Source organism: Bison bison, unplaced genomic scaffold, assembly GCF_000754665.1.
Source record: "Bison bison bison isolate TAMUID 2011002044 unplaced genomic scaffold, Bison_UMD1.0 scf7180017864475, whole genome shotgun sequence".
NCBI lineage: Eukaryota > Metazoa > Chordata > Mammalia > Artiodactyla > Bovidae > Bison > Bison bison.
In genome coordinates, this window is record NW_011495036.1 from 2,394,132 (window position 1) to 2,417,754 (window position 23,623).

The 23,623-nt window shown below is 45.1% G+C and overlaps 1 protein-coding gene across 1 annotated transcript in view; it reads right to left on the reverse strand.

Annotated features, from left to right (window-relative positions):
• IQCA1 (IQ motif containing with AAA domain 1) overlaps positions 1–23,623 on the reverse strand; it is a 187,889-nt gene that overhangs the window by 63,216 nt on the left and 101,050 nt on the right. The window contains exons 9-11 of the mRNA XM_010862043.1: positions 21,974–22,049; positions 12,743–12,849; positions 12,475–12,576 (exon numbers count right to left, since the gene is read on the reverse strand). Coding sequence (XP_010860345.1) covers positions 12,475–12,576; positions 12,743–12,849; positions 21,974–22,049 — 285 coding nt within the window. The remainder of the gene's footprint in view (positions 1–12,474; positions 12,577–12,742; positions 12,850–21,973; positions 22,050–23,623) is intronic.

The window sequence follows — 23,623 nt, forward strand, 5'->3', positions numbered from 1 at the left end:
AGGGAAAGTGGAGAGTGAAAAAGTTGGCTTAAAGCTCAACATTCAGAAAATGAAGATCACGGCATCCGGTCCCATCACTTCATGGGAAATAGATGGGGAAACAGTGGAAACAGTGTCACTCATAATAATTCTCAGGAAATGTTTCCAGGTTATTGTATGCACGAATAGTTCACTCTTCTCTCAATTGTTGTTTCTAGTTTGGGGCTATTATGAACTGATTATGGTACAACAAATGCGTGTGTGTGTGCGTGTAAGCCTTCATTTATCCGGGGTAAATGCTCCTGAGTGCAATCGCTGGGTTGTATGGCAGTTGCCGTGGGCTTCCCAGGTGGTAAAGAATCCACCAGCCAACATGGGAGACACAGGAGTCCTCCTGTGCAGGTTGGATATCTGGGTCTGGAAGATCCCTGGAGAAGGAAATGGCTACCCACTAGAGTATTCTCGCCTGGAAAATTCCGTGGGCAGAGGCGGGCTACAGTCCACAGGGTTGCAAAGAGTCGGACACAACTTACCTACTGAACACACACGGTGGCATGTTAGGTTTTTTAAGAAATGCCAAATTTCATGTGCTGATCACACCATTTTACCCTCCCACCAATCATATAAGAGTGATAATGGTTTGTCCCTGTGATGTTGCCAGTGCTTTTATTTCAGCCATCCTCATGGGTGTGGAGTGATTTCTTTGTGGTTTTAATTTGCTTTTTTCTAATGGCTCACGACAGGCATCCTTTCTGTGCTCATTTCCCCTCTGTACATCCACTTTGGTGAAATGTCAGTTCATGTCTTCTGTCCGTATTATAATCGGATTGTTTTCTTTTTTAAGTGTTGAGTTTTGAGTGTTCTTTTTATGTTCTACATACTAGATCTTCATTAGATACATGGTTTGTGAATACTTTCTCCCAATCTGTGGCTTGTCTTTTCACCCTCCTAACAGGCTCTTTCACAAACATGTTTAATTTTGATGAAATCCTAATTTTCCTTTAATGGATCTGTGCTTTCAGTGCTAATTCTAAGAAGGCTTTGCTAACCTTACATCCAAAAGACTTTCCCCTATGTATTTTTTCCATAAATTTTTAAAAATTTTATTTATTTATTAATTGAAGGTTAATTGCTTTACAGAAGTTTGTTGTTTTCTGTCAAACTTCAACATGGATCAGCCATAGGTATACATACATCCCCTCCCTTCTGAAACTCCCTCTCATCTCCCTTCCCATCCCACCCCTCTAGGTTGATACAGAGCCCCTATTTGAGTTTTCTGAGTCATACAGAAAATTCCCGTTGCCTATCTATTTTACATATGGCAATGTAAGTTTCCATGTTACTCTTTCCATACATCTCACCCTCTCCTCCCCTCGCCCCATGTCCGTAAGTCTGTTCTCTGTGTCTGTTTCCACCATTGCTGCCCTGCAGATAAATTCTTCGGTACCATTTTTCTAGATTCCGTATATATGCGTTAGAATACGACATTTATCTTTCTCTTTCTGACTTACTTCACTCTGTATAATAGGTTCTAGGTTCATCCACTTCATTAGAATGGACTCAAATGTGTTCCTTTTTATGGCTGAGTAATATTCCATTGTGTTTATCCCCCTATATATTTTTAAAAGTTATAGTTTTACATTTTACATCTAAGTCCATGCTCCATTTTGAGTTAATTTTTGTACAGTATGTAAGACTTAAGGTTGTTTTTCTTCTTTTTTTTAATCTGTGGATGTCCACCTGCTCCAGCACCATTTATTGAAAAGGTTATCCTCTCTGCTTGAATTACATTTGCATCTTTGTCAAAAATCAGTCAGGTTTATTTGTGCAAGCCTATACCTCAACTGTCCTGTTTCACTGATTTGTGGTTTAACCCTCTACCAACAGCAAACAGTCTTGATTATTATGGCTGTATAATGAGCCTCGAAATCACATGCATGGATTCTTTTTATTTTATTGCTCTTTTTTCAAAATCATCTTAGCTATTCTAGATTCACTGTCTTTCCATATACATTTTAAGATAATCTTATCTCTGTTTATAACTATCTTTCTGGGACTTCGATAAGAATTGGATTAATCTAGTATACTGGTGTGGAAAGAACTGACATCTTTACAACATGTGGTCTTCCAATCCATGTGCATAGTACATCTGTCTATTTAGGTCTTTGATTTCTTTCATCAGCATGGTGTTCTTTTAGCATACAAGTCCTATACATGTTTTGTTAGCTTTACACCTAGGTATTTCATTTTTGAGTGATGTTAAGTGATATATTTTTAATCCTGGTGTCTACCTGTTCATTGCTAGTAGACAGAAATATGACTAATTTTTATATGTTCCCCTTGTATCCTAAAACCTTGCTGAATGCACTTTTTTATTCCTAGGAGTTTTTAGAGTCCTTGGGATTTTCTAAATAGCTATTCATGTCATCTACAAATAAGGACTGTTTCTTTTATTTCCTTCTCTTGTCTACTGCACTGGCTAATGTCTGGCACTATATTCATGAAAGTGTACTGAGTGGACACACTGGCCTTATTCCCAGTCTTAGGGAAAAAACATTTAGTCTTTCCCTGTTAAGTAAAAAGTTAGCTGTGGGTGTTTTTGTTAATTTATCACCTTATGGAAGTTCTCTATCCCAGTTTCTCTGAGGAACTTATTATGAGTGTTAAATTGTGTCAAATGCTTTTTCTGTATCAACTGATATGATCGTGTGATTTTTTTTTCTTCTTTAGTCCATTAATATAGTTGATTCCATTACTGATTTTCAAATATTGAATGAGGCTTGCATTCTTGGAATAAACTCCATTTGGTCACGGTTTATAATTTTCTTTATTGTTTCATTCTATTTGATAATATTTTGCTAAGGAATTTTGCATCCATATTCACAAGGGATACAGGCTTACAACTTTCTTTTTTTGGTACTGTCTTTGTCTGGTTTTCATTTAAGGGTAATACTAGCTTGTTATGAAATGAGTTGGGAAGTGTTCCTTCTTCTTCTGTTTTCGAGACATGACTGTGTATAATTGGAGTTAATCTATCTTTGAACATTTGGTAGAATTCTCCAGTAAATCGTCTGGCCCCAGAGATTCTATGTGGGGGAACTGTTTTAATTACAATTCGACTTCTGTATGGTTGTAGAGCTAGTCAATTTATCTATTTCCTATCAAATGAGTTGTGGCAGTTTGTATTTTTTAGGGAAAGTGGGTCCATCTTGTGCCAAGTTGTCAAATTATGTGTGTGGAGTTGTTTATAGTATCCTTTATGAAATTATTCTTTTTATGTCTGCAGTCAGTGGTGGCAACCCTTGCTTCATTCCTGATGTTGGTAATTTGTGACTTGTTTTTTCTTTGTTAGTCTTACTAGAGGTTTGTAAATTACTGATAACTTTCAAAAAACCTCAGCTCTGTTTTATTTACTTTCTATAGTTTTTCTGTTTTCAATTTCACTGATTTCTGGTCTTTATTTTCTTCTTTCTGCTCACTTTTTTTTTCCTCCTCTTTTTCTAGGTTCTGAAGGTAGGAACTTGGCTGATGAATTTGAGCTTTTCCCTCTTTTTTTCTAGTGTATCTGTTTGTACTTAGTCGCTCAGTCATGCCTGACTCTTCGTGACGCCATGGACTGTAACCTGCCAGGCTCCTCTATCCATGGGATTCTCCAGGCAAGAATACTGGCGTGGGTTGCCATTTCCTTCTCCAGGAGATCTTCCTGACCCAGGGATCAAACGCGTGTCCCTGTGTCTCTGGCATTGGTAGGTGGATTCTTTACCACTGTGAAGCCCCTATTGGTATATACTTGTCTTTATAGCAATCCAGTCATGTAATCTTTTTAGTATTTTTTTCATCCAGGAAGGGGCCCATGATGGCAAAAGTGTTGGGGGCCTAGGGTGACCGACTTGCTCAGCTGCCAGGGATTCTTTATCTACTGGCCCATCAGGGAAGCCCCTGTGTATGTGTTTAAGGCCATAAATTTCCCTCTCAGGGCTGCTTTGCTTGTATCCCAGGTGTTTTTATATCTTACATTTTTGTTACATGCTTTTATTCATCTTGTTTTTCTTTTTCCTATGAATTAGAAGTGTGCTGTTTAGTTTCCCTGTGCCTGGACATTTTCTTCTTACTTTCCTGTTCCTGATTTCTAGTTTGAGTCCATTGTGGTAGGGAAAGACACTCTTCTTGATTTCAACTCTTTTCAATCTATTGAGATATGTTCCATGGCACAAAATATGGTCCCCCTTGGAATATGTTCTGTGGCCACTTGAATATGCATTCTCTTTGTTGGGTGGTGCTAGTCACTCAATAGTGTCCGACTCTTTGTGTAGCCTGCCAGGCTCCTCTGTCCACAGAATTCTCCAGGCAAGAATACTGGAGTGGGTTGCCATTTCCTTCTCCAGGAGATCTTCCCAACCCAGGGACCAAACTCGGGTCTTCTGCATTCCAGGCAGATTCTTTACTATGTGAGCCAGCAGGGAAGTTGAGTAGAGTGCTCTATACATGTGAACTAGATTCTGTTTGTTGCTGGTGGTGTTGAGTTCTTCAATATCCTTGTTAATGATTTTCTGCCTAGTATTTTATCAGTTCTTGAGAATTCTGTGTTGAGTCTCCAATTGTAATTGTAGATTTTTCTGTTTTTCCTTTCGTTCTATTGGATTTTGCTTCCTATGTTTTGTGGTTCTGCTGTTTGGCGTATGAACATTTAGGATTACCATGTTTTTTGTGGTTTGGCTCTTTTACCACATACAAGGTTCTTCCCTGTCTTTGACAATTTTCTCAGCTCTGAAATCTCCTTTACGTGACATTATAATAGCTTTCTTTTGATTGTTTGCATGGTATATATTCCCCATCCTTTTACTTATACCTGCTTATATCATAATATATCAAATGAGGTTCCTGAAGATATAGTTGGGTCATATTTTTAAATACACTTTGCTAATCTCTGCCTTTTAATTATTGTATTTACACTATTTGTATTTAATGTAATTATTGATATGTTAGGACTTCAGTCTACCATTTTATTTTTTTCTGTTATATTTTTTGTTTCTTTATTTGTTTTTTCCTGTCATCCTGTGAGTGACTTCATTTTTTTTTTTTTTTTTTAGAATTTCCCTTTGATGGTGTTCTTTAAGTGTATCTCTTTGGATAGTTTTCTGGCAGTTGCCCTGGGTGTTACATTATATATATAGCTATCACAGTCTGTTCATGTCATATTTTGAGTCAAGTAGAAAAACTGTAATTCCCTTTATATCCTTTAGCTCATACCCCCATCATTTCCTAACATTTTAAAATATTTCCTCCGCATACATTGAGAACCATGTCAAACATTATTATAATTTTTACTTCAATCAAATAACATAATTTAGAAAGGGCAGAAACGCCTATTCTTTTTACCTATGTTTTTGCTTACAAGTTCTTTCTTGCCTTCTGGTACTCCAGGTTTTCCTTTTTATTTAAAGAAGTTCCTTTAGAAATTCTCTGAGGGTGATTCTACTGGTGAAAAAAAATCTTAGTTTTCCTTCATCTTGATTTCCTCCTCTTCACTGTTGAAGAATATTTTTGCTGGGTATAAATTCTGGTGGCATATAAGTTCTTTCAGTGCTTGAAACGGTACTGTATCCTTTCTTCTAGTCTCAATTTCTTGTGAGCAATCCACAGGCATTTAAGGTGTTTTTCCCCATAGGTAAAGGGTCACTTTTTTTTTTCTCCCTCGATGCTTTCCAGACTTTTTCTTTGTCTTCAGTATTCAGAAGATTAATTATGACGTATCTCAGACCAGATTTCTTTGGATTTATTTTGTTTGGGGTTCACTCAGCTTCTTAAATCTGCAGGTTTATATCTCTTTATCAAATTTGGGAAGATTTCAATCATTATTTCTCAAAATGCTTTTTCAGTTTCATCCTCCTTCTCTTCTGAGATTCTGATGACGTAAATGTAAGATTTTTTTTAACAGTCCCACTGTCCCTGATTCTCTGTTTAGCTTTTGTTTTTTTTTTCAATTGATTTTCTCTGTTGTTCTTATTGGATAATTTCTTGTCCTATCGTCCAATTCAGTGTCACCTTTATTCAGCTGCTGAGCTCAACCAATCATTTGGATACTGTACTTTTCCGTTCTAAAATATCTGTTTCTTCTTTGTATCATAAACTATTTTGTTGAGGTTTTATATATTTTTAATCTGTGTATAGTAGCTTCATAATTACTCATTGAGAGATTTTAACCATGACAACCTTAAAATGTTTGTCAGATAATTCTGACATCTCTGACATTTCAGACTTGGGATCTACTATCTATTTTCCTTCAGTTTGAGATCTTCCAGGTTCTTGTATGATGAGTGACTTTCAATGAAACCTAAACATTTTTGTATTATGCTGTGAAGTGAAGTGAAAGTCACTCAGTTGTGTCCAACTCTCTGCGACCCCATGGACTTAGTCCATGGAATTCTCTAGGCCAGAACACTGGAGTGGGTAGCCTTTCCCTTCTCCAGGGGATCTTCCCAACCCAGGGATTGAACCCAGGTCTTCCACACTGCAGACGGATCCTTTACCAACTGAGCCACCAGGGAAGCCCACTATGCTATGAGCCTCTGCATTTCTTTTCATTATTTATTAAATTACTTTTCTTTTTATTCCTATTTTTCCTTCTTGTATCCTTTTCAATTAATTTTTATTTCTCTACTTATCTTTGCTATTCCTCTTTTGCTATACATTTTAGTATCATTTAAAAAAAATTACAAAACACATCATCAGCTTATTACAATTTACCTTAGATTAGCCCTTCATGGTTCCCTGAGAAATGCAATCAAGCCACACACCCATTTACTGCTGTCTGTCCTTTCTTCTGTATGTTATTTGTGTATATGGAACAGACACACATGGCTCCTACTCTGCTTGCTTTAAAAGCCAGGTTATTCTAGGAGTTCTCAGCCTTTTACATTTGCCCCATGTTCCCGTTTCTCAGAGCTGAGAATTCCCTTTACCTCTCTGCTCTCTGTTCTCCCACCTGAGCTAACTCTCCTTCAGCCTGAAGAATAACATCCCTTTAGTGTTTTCACATTGTGGGTCCGTGGCTGACGAGTCCTCTCAGATTTTGTTTGTCTGGAAATATCTCTATTTTCAGTTTTGAAGGATATTTTCATTGGGTATGAATTCTAGATTGGTGATTATTTTTTCCCCAGTCCTTCAGGATGCCACTTCGTTCCTTCTTGCTTTCATAGTTTCTGCGGAGAGACTCCATAGTCTTTCTTATTTTTCATGACCCTGAAGGAAATGTGCTTTTTTTAAAAAAAAAAAATCTAGTCAGACTTTCCTTTGACTTTCAGCGTTTGACTGACGTGTCTGGACCTCATTTTTCTTGAACCTCAGTGAAGCTCTTGAATTCGTGGCTTTGTGTATTTCATCTGAACTGGAAAATTTAACAAACATTACTTTTTCATTTATTGCTTCTGTTCCATCCTCCTGTTTTTGGGCAAATTCTAATTGCACATATGTTACAACATTTGATTATGCCTCAAATCTCCCTTCTTCTCTGTTCTTTATATTATTATTTTTTCTTTACTTCAGTTTGTATTTCCTACTGATTTGCCTTTGAGGTCAACCTACATTTACTATGTCCACACTGTTGTTAAACCAGGTAGAAGACTTCTTACTTTTGGATACCATACTTTTCAGTTGTAGCATGTTCATTTGTTTCTTTAAAAAGACGATTCTAAATTTCTATCTGCCCACACTGGCCATGGCCAAAGCTGGGGGCCACACACACTCCAGGTTACTCCAGAACAGGATGAGGAAACCATGGCCAGACCACAGTGGGCCGTCTCCCCAGAGAGCACCTGCCATGGATGCTATTGCTATGGCAGTGATGTCATAATGGGGGCCACACCCCTTCCAGAGTTGATTGACAGTCCTGTGGATCTGGAAACTTGTTTCTGCCAGGACAGACTCTTTGTCTGTCTCGTTATCTTGTGGACCTCAAATGCCTTGAACTGCACTTGGCATACAGTGCTCAATAAATACTACTGAAAGAAACAATTAGTAAAGATGATCTGTCCCTCAATATCAGCTTTTGTATCTCCAAATCACAAGAGAAGGTGGACAAAACTGTAAGCTAAGTAGATTAAACTGTACTGTGAGGTATCATTGCTGAAATAGGCTATAGCTTTCTCTCCTGTTACAAAATAAACACGAAACCACAGTAACTCACTGGGAGGTTGCTTGCTGAGTATAGAATAGCAAAGAAGGTGCCTGGATGCGCTGAATTTTCACCAATGCCATGACTGTGGCATCTTAAGGCCCTGATCTAGCTGAGAGGGGTCAATCTGCATAGGATCTGGATTTGATGAATTAACTCACTCAAAAATATGTGCTGAGGACTTGCTGTGTGCCAGAAAGGTTTACAATAGTGAGCAGCAAAGACAGTCACACAGTCCTGCACTTCAGTAGATACGGGAAGGCAGATACTAACAGAAAGATCTTGTCAGTAAATATAACACGAAAACTGTGACAAAGCAGCCGGAGGCCACTGCAGCACAGTGTCCAGTGCCTGCAGAGCCACCAGGATTACTCAGAGGTCCCAGAAGGTTTCCTCGAGGAGAAAGCACTTGGACTGACCCCAGGGATGAGTAGGGGTTTAACTACACTCAGGATGAGGGTGTGGGAGCAAACACAGTTCCAGAGAGAGCAGCCTGTGGGGGGAGGGAGCGCAGCGTGTTTGACGGACAAAGAGGAAGCTCAGGGTGCTGGAGTGCAGCCAGGGAGGGAGAAGGGGGTGATGAGCCTGAAGACGGAGCCCTTCCCAGGTCAAGCATGGCTTTGTCAGCCTGGCAGAAGATTGTCAGCTTTATCCTTGTGGGAACTAGGATGTCACTGAAGGGTTTCAGTATGGAGTGCTAAGGTCATATCTGTATTTCAAGAGGGGTGCTCAGGTGGCTGTATAATCTCTGATCAACTCACTTTCTCTGGATAAAGCTGGAATAACAGCCAAATTGTATCCCTCTGAGTCCTTTTTCTCCTTTCCGATGTTCAAGGTTGTCCCTTCCCCTTCTTCTAATGGTCTTCTTAAGGAGGGGATTTAATATAGCTAATTAAGTCTCAGCTTACGAAACGAAATCATATTTATGTCTCCCAAGGTCGCATGGATTGGAGTTTTGAGAACTCAAAACTCTACATTTACACAATTACCATCAATCTGTTGGGGGTACCCTAAGCACATCTATTGTGTGTTCAACCAGTTTAATTCCAAGAGGGAAATTCACAGCAACCCCATCCTGGGACACTTCATGAGCTAGGCCATGGTGGAGGGCGGACGCCAGGCTTCAAGGAGTGGGAGGGGCAGCAGCGCCAGACGGATGACCAGCTGTTGGCTAAGGAGAGGAAGCCGAGTCGCAGCTGGAGGGGTGCAGCCACCTCCTGTCTTCATTTTCCCTTTTGCTTGGCTTGATTGCCCCATTCAGTCATTACAGCATCACTTTTTGAAGACAGGAAATTCATTAACAGGGTCAACCGGTGGCATAAATAGGTGCCCTCACCTATTTATGGGAGTTACATATAGAGAACCCTCATCAGGCTATGGGTTTCCCTGGTGGTTCAGATGGCAAAGAATCTTGCAAGGCAGGAGACCTGGGTTCAATCCCTGGGTCAGGAAGATTGCCTGGAGAAGGAAATGGATACCCACTCCAGTATTTCTGCCTGGGGAATCTCGTGGACAGAGGAGCCTGGTGGGCTACAGTCCATAGTGTCATAAAGAGTGGAACACGACTGAGCGACTAAGCATGCGTTGGGCTACAATGATGGAGGCTCAGAAGAGGTGCATGAAGGACATTCAGGTGTTAATCTGAAGAGTCAGAGGTAAGCCGTAAAACTGTAAAGTGTAAAATCAACACAAAAGGCTTCAGGATAGAGTCACTGTAAAGACACCACACGTCCCCCTGGGCTGGCAAACTAATCGCTAATGCAGTTGAGAGTGTGACAAACTCAGGGAGTGTGTGAGTCCCAGGGAGGGCTGATGCACTGTGGGAACTTGAGAAAGCCCACACCCCCGCCAGCTCCTCTGCCTGGAGTATCCTGGCCCAAGAGGCACAGCTGGCTCTGGACCCAAGGGAACCACGTTCACTGCACTTCTGATGCCAGTTGTATGGGGGTTTCCTCCACCAGGAAATCTTCTGCAACACCAGCTGGGGCTCCTACAATCTAACTCAATTCTGACACTGTTGACCTGGAGATATAGAGTCCCATCCCACAGGTGAAGGGTGATATCCCACAAAACTGCCCCCACCCCACTCCAAATGACAATCACAAGTCTAGACTGTCACCTGTGCTTCTGATCAACCAGCTATAAATCTACGGTTCCCATGACCCCCTTCTCTGGTTTGATGAATTTGTTAGAGTGGCTCACATAACTCATGGAAACACACTTATCAAGTCATCAAAGGACACGATAAAGGACACAGAAGAACAACCAGATAAAGAGGTGTGTAGGGCAAGGTCTGGGAGGGTCCTGGGCACAGGAGCTTCTGTCTCTATGAAGTTGGGGTGCGGTACCCTTCTAGAAAAAGCAAGAGGATTCCAGAAAAACATCTACTTATGCTTCATGACGAAGCCAAAGCCTTTGACTGTGTGGATCACAACAAACTGTGAAAAATTATTAAACAGATGGGAATACCAGGCCACCATACCTACCTCCTGAGAAACCTGTATGCAGGTCAAGAAGCAACAGTTAGAACCAGATATGGAATGATGGACTGATTCCAAATTGGGAAAGGAATACGTCAAGGCTGTATATTGTTACCCTGCTTATTTAACTTCTATGTAGAGTACATCATGTGAAATGCCGGGATGGATGAAGCACAAGCTGGAAGCAAGATTGCTGGGAGAAATATCAATAACCTCAGATACACAGATGACACCACTGTTATGGCAGAAAGTGAAAAAGAACTAAAGAGCCTCTTGATGGAGGTGAAATAGAAGAGTGAAAAAGTTGGCTTAAAACTCAACGTTCAAAAAACAGATCATGGCATCCGGTCCCATCACTTCATGGCAAATGGATGGGGAAACAATGGAAACAGTGACAGACTTTATACTCTTGGGTTCCAAAATCACTGCAGATGGTGACTACAGCCATGAGATTAAAAGACGCTTGCTCCTTGGAAGGAAAGTTATGACCAACCTAGACAGTGTATTCAAAAGCAGAGACATCACTTTACTGACAAAGATCCTCCTAGTCAGAGCTCTGTTTTTTTCCAGTTGTCATGTATGGATGTGAGAGTTGGACCTTAAAGAGGGCTGAACGTTGAAGAATTGATGCTTTTGAACTGTGGTGTTGGAGAAGACTCTTGAGAGTCCCTTGGACTGCAAGGAGATCCAACCAGTCAATTCAAAGGAAATCAATCCCGAATTTTCACTGGAAGGACTGATGCTGAAGTTGAAACTCCAATACTTTGGCCACCTGACGTGAAGAGCTGACTCATTTGAAAAGACCCTGATGCTGGGTAAGATTGAAGGTGGGAGGAGAAGGGGTGACTGAGGATGAGATGCTTGGATCGTATCACTGACTCAATGGGCATGAGTTTCAGCAAACTGCGGGAGATGGTGATGGACAGGGAAGCCTGGTGTGCTGCAGTCCAAGGGGTCGCAAAGAGTCGGACACGACCGAGAGACTGAACAACAACAACCCTTCCAGCATGTGGTTGTGTTCACTCACTTGGAAACTCTTCAAAGCCTGTGATTATTGGGGTTTTACAGAAACCCCCTCACACGGGCATGATCAAGTATTGACTCCATGTCCAGCTCCTCTCCCCTCTCTTGGGAATGGGGTAGATGGAACTGTGATTTCCAGGCTTCTGATCACCGCTTGGTCTTTGTGGTGGGAACAAGCCCCAACCTGGGAGCCACCCAGAAACCCACCCAGAATTGCTTCATTGTAACAAGAGAGGCTTCCGGTGCACTTATCACTTAGGAATTTACAAGGGTTCCAGGAGTTCCATGCCAGCAAGTGGGGGCAGAGACCAGTAGGAACATTTTCTATTATCACAGGACCCCAGTACATAACACTGAATATTGGGATCTGACTGGCCTCTAAACCACTGGTACATGGATGAGTGGCAACTTAAAATTCAATTCATCAAATTCCCTGACTCTCCAAGAAGCCGCTCTTTGCCACTGGCCTCCTCCCCCACAGATCTTCTACAGGGCGGTGGGCATTTGAGGCACATGTCCTAGCTCCTCTGAGAGTTCTCATCCCACCTGTGGGCTTGGGTACCACGGATCCGCAGTGAGGAGGGTGGGGAGGTCACTCCCAGACTGGATTTATCCCATTTATGATCCCACAACCCTGAGGGCTACGCGTTTGGTGCACCAACGCACAGTGGACCAAGGGAAGCTCACCACAGGCAGGCACGTTTCCTGGAAAGCAGCCCAGGGCAGCCAGGATGCCTGGACCAACCCTGGCCTCTGGGGCCGGGCTCCTGGTCACAGCTCAGTTCTGCCCTCTGCCTCCCGAGCGTAAGCATCACTCACCTTTTTACCTCCTTTCTTCTTTCCTGTTCTCGCTGATAGTTCCTTCTCTCTGTTCACAGCTAGTTTCAAGTTTTTTAGTTCCTGTCTCATCAGCTCATCAACCTAGGTCAATATAAAAGATACTATGTTTTAGGTGAACTTGCCTGCTTTGTGTTTTCTTTGCAAAGTTAGAAACAGCTTAAATTCTGGGTAGGTCACGAACAGGACGTTATAAAGAAGCGCTGCAGTGGAAGACTTGACTAGGACTCCGGCATTAAAGCCACTTTACCTGCACTCTGATCTCTGACTCCAGCTCCTTCCGCTTGTCTTCCTTAATCAGTTCAGGGTCATAGTCCTGGGGGAAATTCCACGATTCGTCTTTATTCTTCCACAGGTCTGCACTCCAGAAGGAGAAAGAAAAAGAAAATGAATTTTTTTTCTACATGAAGACTAACAAAGGCAGTTTCGTGAAATATAACACAAATTCAATTTTCTACCCTATGTCCTTCTTTTCCACTTTCCAAATGGAAGAACTGTGCCTGTACAACATCTGAAAAATAAAGAAGGAAATTGCTAATGTGAAAAGCTCTAATAACGAAGTATGAAACAAATGGTACCATTCTGTACCATCATAGTCATGTATGGATGTGAGAGCTGGACCACAGAGAAGGCTGAGCGCCCAAGAACTGATGCTTTCGAACTGTGGTGCCGGAGAAGGCTTTTGAGAGTCCCTTGGACTGCAAGGAGATCAAAGCAGTCAATCCTAAAGGAAATCAGTCTTGAATATTCATTGGAAATGCTGAAGCTGAAGCTCCAATCATTTGGCCACCTGATGTGAAGAGCTGACTCATTGAAAAAGACCCTGAGAAAGATTGAAGGCAGGAGGAGAAGGGGACGACAGAGGATGAGATGGTTGGATGGCATCACCGACTCAATGGACACGAATCTAAGTAAACTCCAGGAGACAGTGAAGGACAAGGGAGCCTGGTATGCTGCAGTCCATGGGGTCACAAAGAGCAGACATGACTTAGCGATTGAACAGCAACAACAATAATTATGGGGTTATGCAATTATAGGTGACTGTTTCTGTAATACGTTTTCCATTAGTTCTATTATTCACATGATTCAATGAAATGGGAGAGATTTTGTTGCTAGTTCAGCTTACCCGTGACTTACCTTGGGCCCTATTAAAAGCCAACACTGAACACACAAATACCCATTACTCATCCCGAATTCAACAGCTGTGTTTTTGTATTACTTTTGGGATGTTTTTGAAATCATATATATTTTACATGTCCCTTTGGCCTTACCCTGGCAGTTAGGAGGATGGTTAGAGGAGATAAGGGTAATTTTGTATCACTGGAATAAGTGGAAATAAAGCCGTTTTCTCAGAAGGGGAATTCCAAATGTTCACAGAGGTGCAGACACCTGGACCCTGGCCGTGGGACTGGAGGATCTCCCAGGGGAAAAAGACTCGCCAGTTGGGGAAGGGATCTCTTCCTTGAATTTGTGTTCAGACTGTGATGAAAATCTGCTGGAATCAAACCTGCAACCACCACGTAGCTGGGCCACTTTGCTGGGCGCTGGTCCCTGGGGGCACTGATGCTGCTCAACTCGGGAGGGCAGTCGAGGGCTGCAGGGATGCCCACCTCCGTCTGACAATGGCTACGACTGGGAAGAAAGGGGGCCTGTGCGGGGTCTGGACGGCAGGTGGTGAGTGATGGGGTGGAAGATCGGACAGGAGTGTGTCCCCTGACACAGCTGACCAAGTAGGGAGGGGCTGGCACTTACACTCAACACCCAGAGAACAGTCACAGCCACAGACAGAAATGCATGTCTGGGTGCACAGGGAGCCAAGCGGTCAACCCTGTAGGCAAAGGGCAGAGCTAAGTGGGCGCACAGATGAGAAAGGAGGGTGGAATCTCTGGGTAAATCACAGAGGCCAGGGGTGAGCAGAAGCAGTGAGACAGGAAAGGAGAAGGGATGAGACACGGTGGGAACTGCAGATCCAGGGCGACAGAGCAACAAGGCCACGAGAGGCAGACACACAAGAATGGAAAGCCAGGCAGGGAACGGCCTGAAAGCTCCGGCCGGGGGGAACCCGTCAGGGGGACCCCGCATCCTAACCACTTACCAGCTCCTGGCCCTATGTTGTCCTTTGCTTATTAACAATCTCCATCCCCAAGAGGCGAGGGGCCAGGCGGGACAGTGGCTGTGCTAAGAACACTTAAAAACACTTGTTTTTAGCAAGTGGAAGAGAGGACACAGGACCACGGGGGGTGTCCTCTTACAGGGATCCGAGTCAGGACCACACAGGACACAAATGGAGGGAGACGGGGAGCCCCGATTTTCCAGAGTGTGGGTCGGTTGCACAAGTCCTGGGGGGACACCCTGATGCTGCTCCCAGAGGCTAGCAAGGAGGTTTCTGAAAGCCAAAGAGGGTCATCACAAACTGCTGACTTCACACAGGTCTGATGGGCCGGCTCACTTCCTGGACAGCTGGCTGGGCACAGGGGTTGGCCTGTCTGGATTTCAGGCCTGGCAAGGGCTCTCAGGCTTAGCAGTTTCCCCCCAGCTAGACCGAGGGCAGTGTGGCCTGCACAGGGCTCCACCAATCCTTGGCCCATCATAGGAAGATGGGAAAGAGAAATCTACCAGTGATGCAAAGTTTCAGCGGCAGGTTTTTGAAAAAGATGATGTTCAACGTGCCCAGATCCTTTCTAGGGTGACGACTGTGAATGTATAAGAAAAAGATAACACATCACAAAAGTGCTGAAATTTTCATAAAATTGATGCACCCATGGGTTCTTCCCTGGCAGGGTGGCCAGGTGGGAGGTGGCCCAGTCACTGCTGAGGCTCAGACAATGGGATGAGATGGGGCTGGAGGAGCTTGGGGGTGTGCCTCCTGGACGCCCGTCAGAGGTGAGGGTCAAAGGTCAAGGGGAGGGAACCTCCCTGGGTCCAGTGGCTAAGACTCTGCGCTCTCAATGCAGGGGGCCCAGGTTCCATCCCTGGCCAGGCAACTAGGTCTCATATGCTGCAGTTAAGAGTCTGAATGCCACGACGGAAAGAACCACACGCTGCAAAGGATCCTGTGTGTCGCAACTAAGATTCAGCCAAATAAATTTTTTTTTTTTTTTAAAGTTCAATCAGGGCTTCCCTCATAGCTCAGTTGGTAAAGAACCTGCCTGCAATGCAGAAGACCCCAGTTCGATTCCTGGGTCAGGAAGATCTTCTGGAAAAGTGATAGGCTACCCACTCCAGTATTCTTGGGCTTCCCTGGTGGCTCAGCTGGTAAAAAATCCGCCTGCAGTGAGGGTGACCTGGGTTCAATCCCTGGGTTGGGAAGATCCCCCGGAGAAAGGAAAGGCTACTCACTCCAGTATTCTGGCCTGGAGAATGCCATGGACTGTCTCGTCCATGGGGTGGCAAAGAGTCGGACACGACTGAGCGACTTTCACTTCAAGCAGAATCACCACCCCGATGGGGGAGGTAGCCAGCCTGGGACTGCGGGGTCCCAAGGGGCAGAAGACCCAAACAAGACAGATGGGGGCCAGGTGCGGCAGGGATGGGCACACAAGAAATGTCTGGAAAGCTGGCTCTGAAGAGTTGTCATTTTGAATAGTCATTCCCATGGAGAGTGACAGCAAGAGACAGCTATCCTGCTCATGAGTGTCAGGGCAAGAACACATTGACTACATGGTCTATCCCACTCCTCTGATGTGAAAAAATGTCTTAAGTCATAAATATCTGAGAGTTTCTTCTTTGGCCTGAACCCCGTGGAAGGGGGATTTTGCAGAGCTTGTGAGGTGTGAGTACATAAAGGGCGGTTAATTCATGGGCCTGAAGGGAACTGCTCCATCTCTATGCATTTTCTGAAATCTACATAAGCTTACACTGAAGGAAACTCTGAAATGTAGGAATAATATGGGTTTAAATTCTTTTTTATGGGTTTAAAATGGTAAGTTTTACCCCTTGAAAATATAACTGCGCTAAAATGTTCTATTCGTCAACAATATCAACAATACCGGGATTTTTGTGCTGGCTCAGTGGCAGAGTCCACCTGCCAAGTTCAGTTCAGTTCAGTTGCTCAGTCGTGTCTGACTCTTTGCAATCCCGTGGATGCCAGGCTTCCTTGTCCATTACCAACTCCCAAAGCTTGCTCAGACTCATGTCCATTGAGTCAGTATGCCATTCAACCATCTCAGCCTGCCAAGTAGGAGACGTGGGTTTGATCCCTGGGTCTGGAAGATCCCCTGGAGAAGGACATGGCAACCCACGCTAGTCTTCTTGCCTGGGAAATCCTATGAGCTGAGGAGCCTGGCGGGCTGCAGTCCATGGGGTCGCAAGGAGTCAGACATATCGACTAAAAAGCAACAACACTCAGCAATAACAATAACAACTCTCTTCTAACAGATGACGACTGAATCTTGGTTGATAATTAAATCTTTGCAAGCAAAACCCACCTGCTTCATTAAGGTCTTTTAGAGCAAAACCCCTTTGTTATTCAAAGGAAGCTGCTTTGCTTTTTCAGGGGATAGATAAGACAGGAAGTAATGCATTTAATAGTGAAAGGAACACACAATATTCAACAGAAAGGAAAGCAAGATACGATTCTTTATGTGAAGCAGTGGCACCCCGTGACATCCGCACTCGGGCTGTGCCTCCGATTTACAGATAAAGCACTTCCGAGCAGCCTTCGTGGGTTTTACTAGAGATGACGTAAATGGACCTAGTTTTCCACTGAAACGTTGTTTTTCTCATGACACTTTTGCACAGGGCACGATCCCTTCAAGAATTTCATGGACATTTATAAATGCAGGAAGCTATCCATGCTCTCAAAGGGAAACAACTGACCCCTCTTTCCTGTAGCAGAGAACGAGTTTTTAATCTGAGAGTGGGAGAAGCCAGGGCCGGGGCAGTTTTCATCGGCTCAGAAGTGGACCGAGGAGGGGGCTTAGTATCAGAGATTAAAATGCTAATGCTTCCTTTGAGAAGGAAAGCCTTTGATTTTTATGAAAAGGAATCTCAGATGAAGACACTGAATTTCTGTAAGTTACCGAAGACATGTCAGATAACTCATCAAACACCCCAACAGCCAACGAGGAAAATCATGTCTCATGTCTCCTGCTCCCGAGCAGCTGGCAGTTTTCTTAGCCTTGATGGAATTACAGGGTAATTACACACAAGGTGTGGGTTGTTTCAAGAGCTTTGCTGTGTGGGTCTGTGGGCTTCCCATAGGAATGTTAGATGTCCCCCAAATTAATTTTTATCAAAATAATGCGGTACCTTAAAGCCAGAGAGTATTAAAAAGATCATAATTAAAAAAAAAAAACAACTCTGCCTTCCAGTTACACCATCCAAGGGCATTTATTCATACATTCATTTGTTCATTGAAAATGCATTGGCTAGATTCAGATTTATCCATAAACCTGATTTATTCATAATTTATGAAATTCATGCCCTGTCCCTGGTGGCTCAGACAGGAAAGAATCTGCCTGCAGTGCAGGAGACCTGGGTTCGATCTCTGGGTCAGGAAGACCCCCTGGAGACAGAAATGGCTACCCACTCCAGTATTCTTGCCTGGTAAATCCCATGGGCAGAGGAGCCTGGTGGGCTGCAGTCTATGGGGTCGCAAAGAGTCACACATGACTGAGTGACTGACAAAGCTGCCTGGTTCTCACAGACCTGTTGCCCTGCTGTGGGGAGATGGGAACACACCCCTGGAAGTCAGGTGGAGGCAAATATTGCGGCTCTGGGGCGGGCACAGGTGAGGCGGGAGACTGTCATCCCACCTGGGTCTCAGGGGAGGCCTGAAGGGACAAGCATTCCAGGCAAAGGGAACAGAAGGCACGACAGCCTGGATGTGTGAGTGTGAGCAGCTTGTGGGAGGAAGAGCACGGGGCGCACAGGAGGAGGATGTGAAGGTCCAGCTTCACGTGGGCTCTTTCAGCTGTTATCTAGAAAGATAACATCTAGATAATACGCTTACATTGCTTTTTCTTCTTAAGTCCCAGCCTTTTCTTCCAATAATTTATTTTAAAGGTTTTACTGGAGTATAGTTGTTTTACAATGCTGTGTTAGTTGCTACTGTACAACAAAGTGAATCAGCCGTGCCTATTCATACATCCCCTCGTTTTCGGATTTCCTTCTCATTCACATCACCACAGAGCACTGAGCAGAGTTCCCTGCGATATACAGTATGTTTTCATTAGTTATATATTTCGTACATACAGTACACTCTCATCAGTTATCTATTTCATGCATACGGCACATTATCACCAGTCACCTATTTCATACATACGGCGTGTTCTCATGAGTCACCTATTTCATACATATGGCGCATTCCCATGAGTCACCTATTTCATACATATGGCGCATTCTCATGAGTTACCTATTTCATACATATGGCGCATTCCCATGAGTCACCTATTTCATACATATGGCGCATTCTCATGAGTTGTCTACTTTATACACAGTATCAGTTGTGTAGATATGTGGATCCCAATCTGCTTCTTGACTCATCAAGTTTAGATACAAGCTCCCGACTCCCTGTGAAGGTAGAGGAGGATTTTGCTCTCTCCCACTTTTCTTTCTTCATCCAAGCAGTTACAATCAGAGGTGAAGGGAGCCAGGCTTTCCAAGTCTTGAGCGTGTGCTGACTTAAAAAACAGTCACAACCTCAAAGTTGAGAGTTATGTTTTTACTCAGTGGGACTTTTTAGGACTTCAAGCCCAGGAGACAGCATCTCCAGTAGCCCTGAGAGAACTGCTCTGAGGAGTGGGGTGGGGTAGAGTCAGGTTACATAGAAGTCTTCCAACAAAGGGCAGGTAGTCTGAACGTTAAAAGCATTTTTGTGAATTAAAGAAAGCCAGATATCTCGAGTTAAGGAACTTAGCACTGTTCTGTGTACAGGAAGATGCAAGAGCCTGGGCTCGCTGAGCTCTTTCCTCCATACGCCTCTCAGCTCTCTGGGGCCAGTATCCCGCGTGTTTCACATCCAGAGTTCCGTGGTGCTCACCATAGGGAGTGGCTGCAGCCTCATGGCTGCCAGATCAAGCAGGTACTGTTCTCCTTCCTGAATGCCCTTAGGGCTCAGAAATTCACACCTGGAGGGCTGGAATCGCCGATGGCTATGACACCCGTGTTCACTGATGTGGCAGGAATACTCCATTTCTCAAGTGTAAGACACTACTGAGATGCACCCAGCACCCGAGACATCCCTCCACACTGGCAGCCACTCTCAGGACCCCCTGGCGGCTGGGCTCCAACACAGTGAGTGAGTAACAGGAGAATGAAGGACTTACAGGCAGGAAGCCCCAAGGACAGCCAGCAGAGCACCAGAAGTAGGGGTTCTTTAGAAGAAAATGAGCTGACAGTTCAAAGGCTGGGAAAGTATCTTGAAGTCTGGTGATACATACGCAGAATACGAGACAAGAGAGGGTGTGTGCAGACCAGTACATAATGCCCTGTGACAGAGGGCAGCTGCGTGCGGGGCCTAGCCCTGAGTTCCAGGGGCACCCCAGCCGGGCCTGTGACTCTGCAGGGTGGACTACCGAGATTCCCAGCCAGGTCCCTTGGAAGTGGCTGTGGCCAGACTAACAAGCCACCCAACTGGTGCCGAGGTCCCCACCCGCCCACCACCGCAGCCCCTGGGTGTGTGCTGAGCCTGCTGGTGGCATGCGCCGCCCTTGCGCCTCCGGGCCAGCACTGCACCTGCACACCGGAGCCAACCAATGTTTGCTGAGTGAATATGTGAGTGAGTGGACGTCTGACAGAAGCAGTAGAGTTGCCATGTGAGCCTGCAATCCTACTCCTGGGTATATACCTGGATTAAACTATAGTGTGAAAAGATACATGCATCCCAATGTTCACAGCAGCATTATTTACAGTAGACAAGACATGGCAACAGCCTAAATGTCCACTGACAGATGGATGGATAAAGATAAAGAAATGTCCCATATATACAACGGAATACTTCTTAGCCACAAGAAGAATGAAATAATGCCATTTTCAGCTGCATGGATGAACCCAGATATTATCATATTAGGTGAAGTAAGAAAGAGAAGGACAAACACCATATGATACCACTTACGTGTGGAATCTAAAGTATGACACAAATGAGCTCATCTTCGAAAGAGAAACAGACGCACAGACGTAAGGAACAGATGTATGGTTGCCATGGGGGTGGTCGGGTGGGGGAGGGTCGGGCTGGGAGTTTGGGATTAGCAGATCAAACTATTATATACAGGATGGATAAACAACAAAGTCCTTCAGTATACAGCACAGGGAATGCATTCAACATTCTGCAATCGACCATAATGGAAAAGAGAAGGAAAGTTGAGATTCTCAACATGAATGATGGCAGGTCTCCGACTGTACCTGCTGACCGGGCTGAGTGGTGTTTATGTCTTCCTGGTTGTTGTAAAGAGAACTGAGATGGGCGTGAAAACATGCCTTCCATGTCGTGGGCGCCTGATCAATGTTAATTTACCCTCCGACCTCCTCTCTCCCCCATTAAAGCAGCTGCCGAGTCCTTCCGATGTCATCCTTTCCCGGTGCTTCTGCCTCAGCTCAGCGTCTCCAGCCGAGTGGGACCCTGGCCACTAGTGCTGAGTGAGAGAACTGCAGGAGGGACATGGGCTTTCTTATTCTACGGAACCAGACAGCCCATCAAACCTGCCACGACTCTGATAGAGTTGCTAAGGGTGAGGCTCAACTAACTGGGGGTAGAAACCATCCATCAGTGAAAAATACATATTAAGTAAATAACAGTCCCCCTGCGGTCTGGCTAAGGCCAAATAAAGAAGGAGCCACATGCGTGACTCAAGCGTGGAAATATTCTACTTCACACCCTTATGGCATTTCTCAGGAGTTTCCAAATAGCACTAATGACCAGGGTCACCCTGGCAGGTCATTCTGTTTTGGGATTTATCATGAGGGTGGAGTGGAACCAAAGGAATTGGACAACCACTCCAGTAAATTATAATGAGAACATCTCAAAGGCCAGTTCATACACTTGCCGAAAGAGCCAGATTACATTCTGAAATGGGACAAAAGAATTAGGTGTCAGCATGCAGCACGTGTCTTAGACTAATAGGATTACAACATTTTACTGTACATACGGCACTGATTTTCCTAATTTAAACAATCCAGGGAAAATCCTTCTTCCCTTTCATTCCAAGCAAGAGAATGTTCAGCTGACGTCTCAAGGGTTTAAAACAGAACAGACGTTGAGACATATTCTCATCTTGCTCTTTTACCACCTATATGCTTTGAAGCCGCTCAAAGCACTTTTAAAAGAGAGATGGGCAGACAGACGGCATGTTTGCAGACTCTCGAGTTTGAGCAAACTCCGGGAGACAGTGACGGACAGGGCAGTTAGACGTGCTGCAGTCCACGGGGAGGCAAAGAGTCAGACACGACTGAGCGAGCAAACAGCAGAAGTCTCTCATGACTGGGCACCAACGTCTGCCCAACAAGGGCACCCCAGTCAGCACACCCGTCCCGGTAAACTGACCTTTGTAGACGCTATTTCCTTCCTCCATCGTATGAAGGAAAACACTCGGTGACATTTTCCACATCTCTTCTTCTTCCTGCTAGAGCAGAATAACACACCCGTTAACGACAGGCAGTTTACCTGCTGCGATCAGACACTGAGCGGGGCGCACACGCATGGTTACACTGACTGTGGAGAAGCACACGTGTGCTCCTGGTTTGTGGGCTGAAGGTCTAGCCCCTCGTCCGCCCACCTGGGAGGTTTCCCTGACAGTCTGAGCGGGGGGTGCTGTGTCCACTGGCCAGGGCGGGGATGGTTTGAGACTTAGCTCCACCGGCGGGCTCACAGGGCCTTCCTGACCCAGGCACCTCCCTGGAGTCCCCCTGGCCCTGAGCTAGGTCCTGTCCTCTGAGGTCTGGCTCCTTCCCTGCTCTGAGAGCTGTTGCCCATCTGAGTCCTGCCACCTCCCTTTGCCATGTTCCCATGACCCAGCTTCGGGGCTGTTCCCCACCTGCGTTCTGCTCCACTACCTGTCAGCTCGGGCTTTGTAGGAGCCCAGGACTGCTCCTTTCTTTGCTGGCCTGTCCCCTCCCCGGGCCAGGAAGCCAGTCCTGAGCCCCAGCCTGAGCTGGAGACTCGGCCTCCCTCCTAGAGGCTGGTACTGTTGGCTTCCCTGCCCTGGACCTCTGCTGCAGAGAGAGCTCAGCCACCCAGAGCAGCCAGATCAGAGCTGCAGGGACCCCGAGCTCTGCAGGCGCAGGCCCTGCCCTGATCCCCAGCATGAATACCCTCTGCCCTACACTGCCAGGGCTGCTGTCAACCGTGAGCAGCCAGATCTTGCAAAGCCCCATCTGATGTTTCTGGGCAATCATGTTTACACTGTATGAAGAGTCAAGTGCCTGATGACCTCGTTCTTGTCCCCCCAGAAAGGACAAAGGAAGGATGCTTGTCTACGTGATGTCCATGGGGACTCTTCCAAAGCACCTGAAGCTCTCTGTGTGGCTTAGGGGAGGAGTGGCAAGAAAGGGACAAACATCTCTGGTGGGTCAGGGTAGAGGACGTGTCCTTCTTTCTGAGATCTCGAGGCCACACGCCCTGGTGGTTGGGCAGTGCCTGCCCTCATACCAGATCCCTCCCCACTCTCCTGCCCCGACTTCACATGGCTGACGGGAGGATACAGGGAAGGAGAGCTCACAGGAGTGATGAGAGCACCCAGGAGGGAGTCAGGCTTCTGGGAGGACCCTCACTTCTTGGGATGGGGTCGCAGAAGTCCTGCTTGAATCACAGCTCATGAAATGTGCCACCAGCCTTGCAGAGCCTGGGAGAGAACCTGGACCCAGAAATGCTGGGGGCTCCAAGCCTATGGAGCAACTGACACACCCTTCAGGACCCACAGGAGGTCACAGCTCTCACTGGGGCAGGAGACCCACTATGCCCACCCAGGACACCTGATCTTCTGAGAAGAATCAGCCGGAGAAACAAGAAATGACAGTGTTGGATGAAGGCGTGTCCTTGGAGGAAAGAAATGATTCACAGACAGAGGGGCACCTAAAATAACTGACTAAAGAACCTCTTGATGAAAGTGAAAGAAGGGAGTGAAAAAGCTGGCTTAAAGCTCAACATTCAGAAAACTAAGATCATGGCATCTAGTCCCACCACTTCATGGCAAAT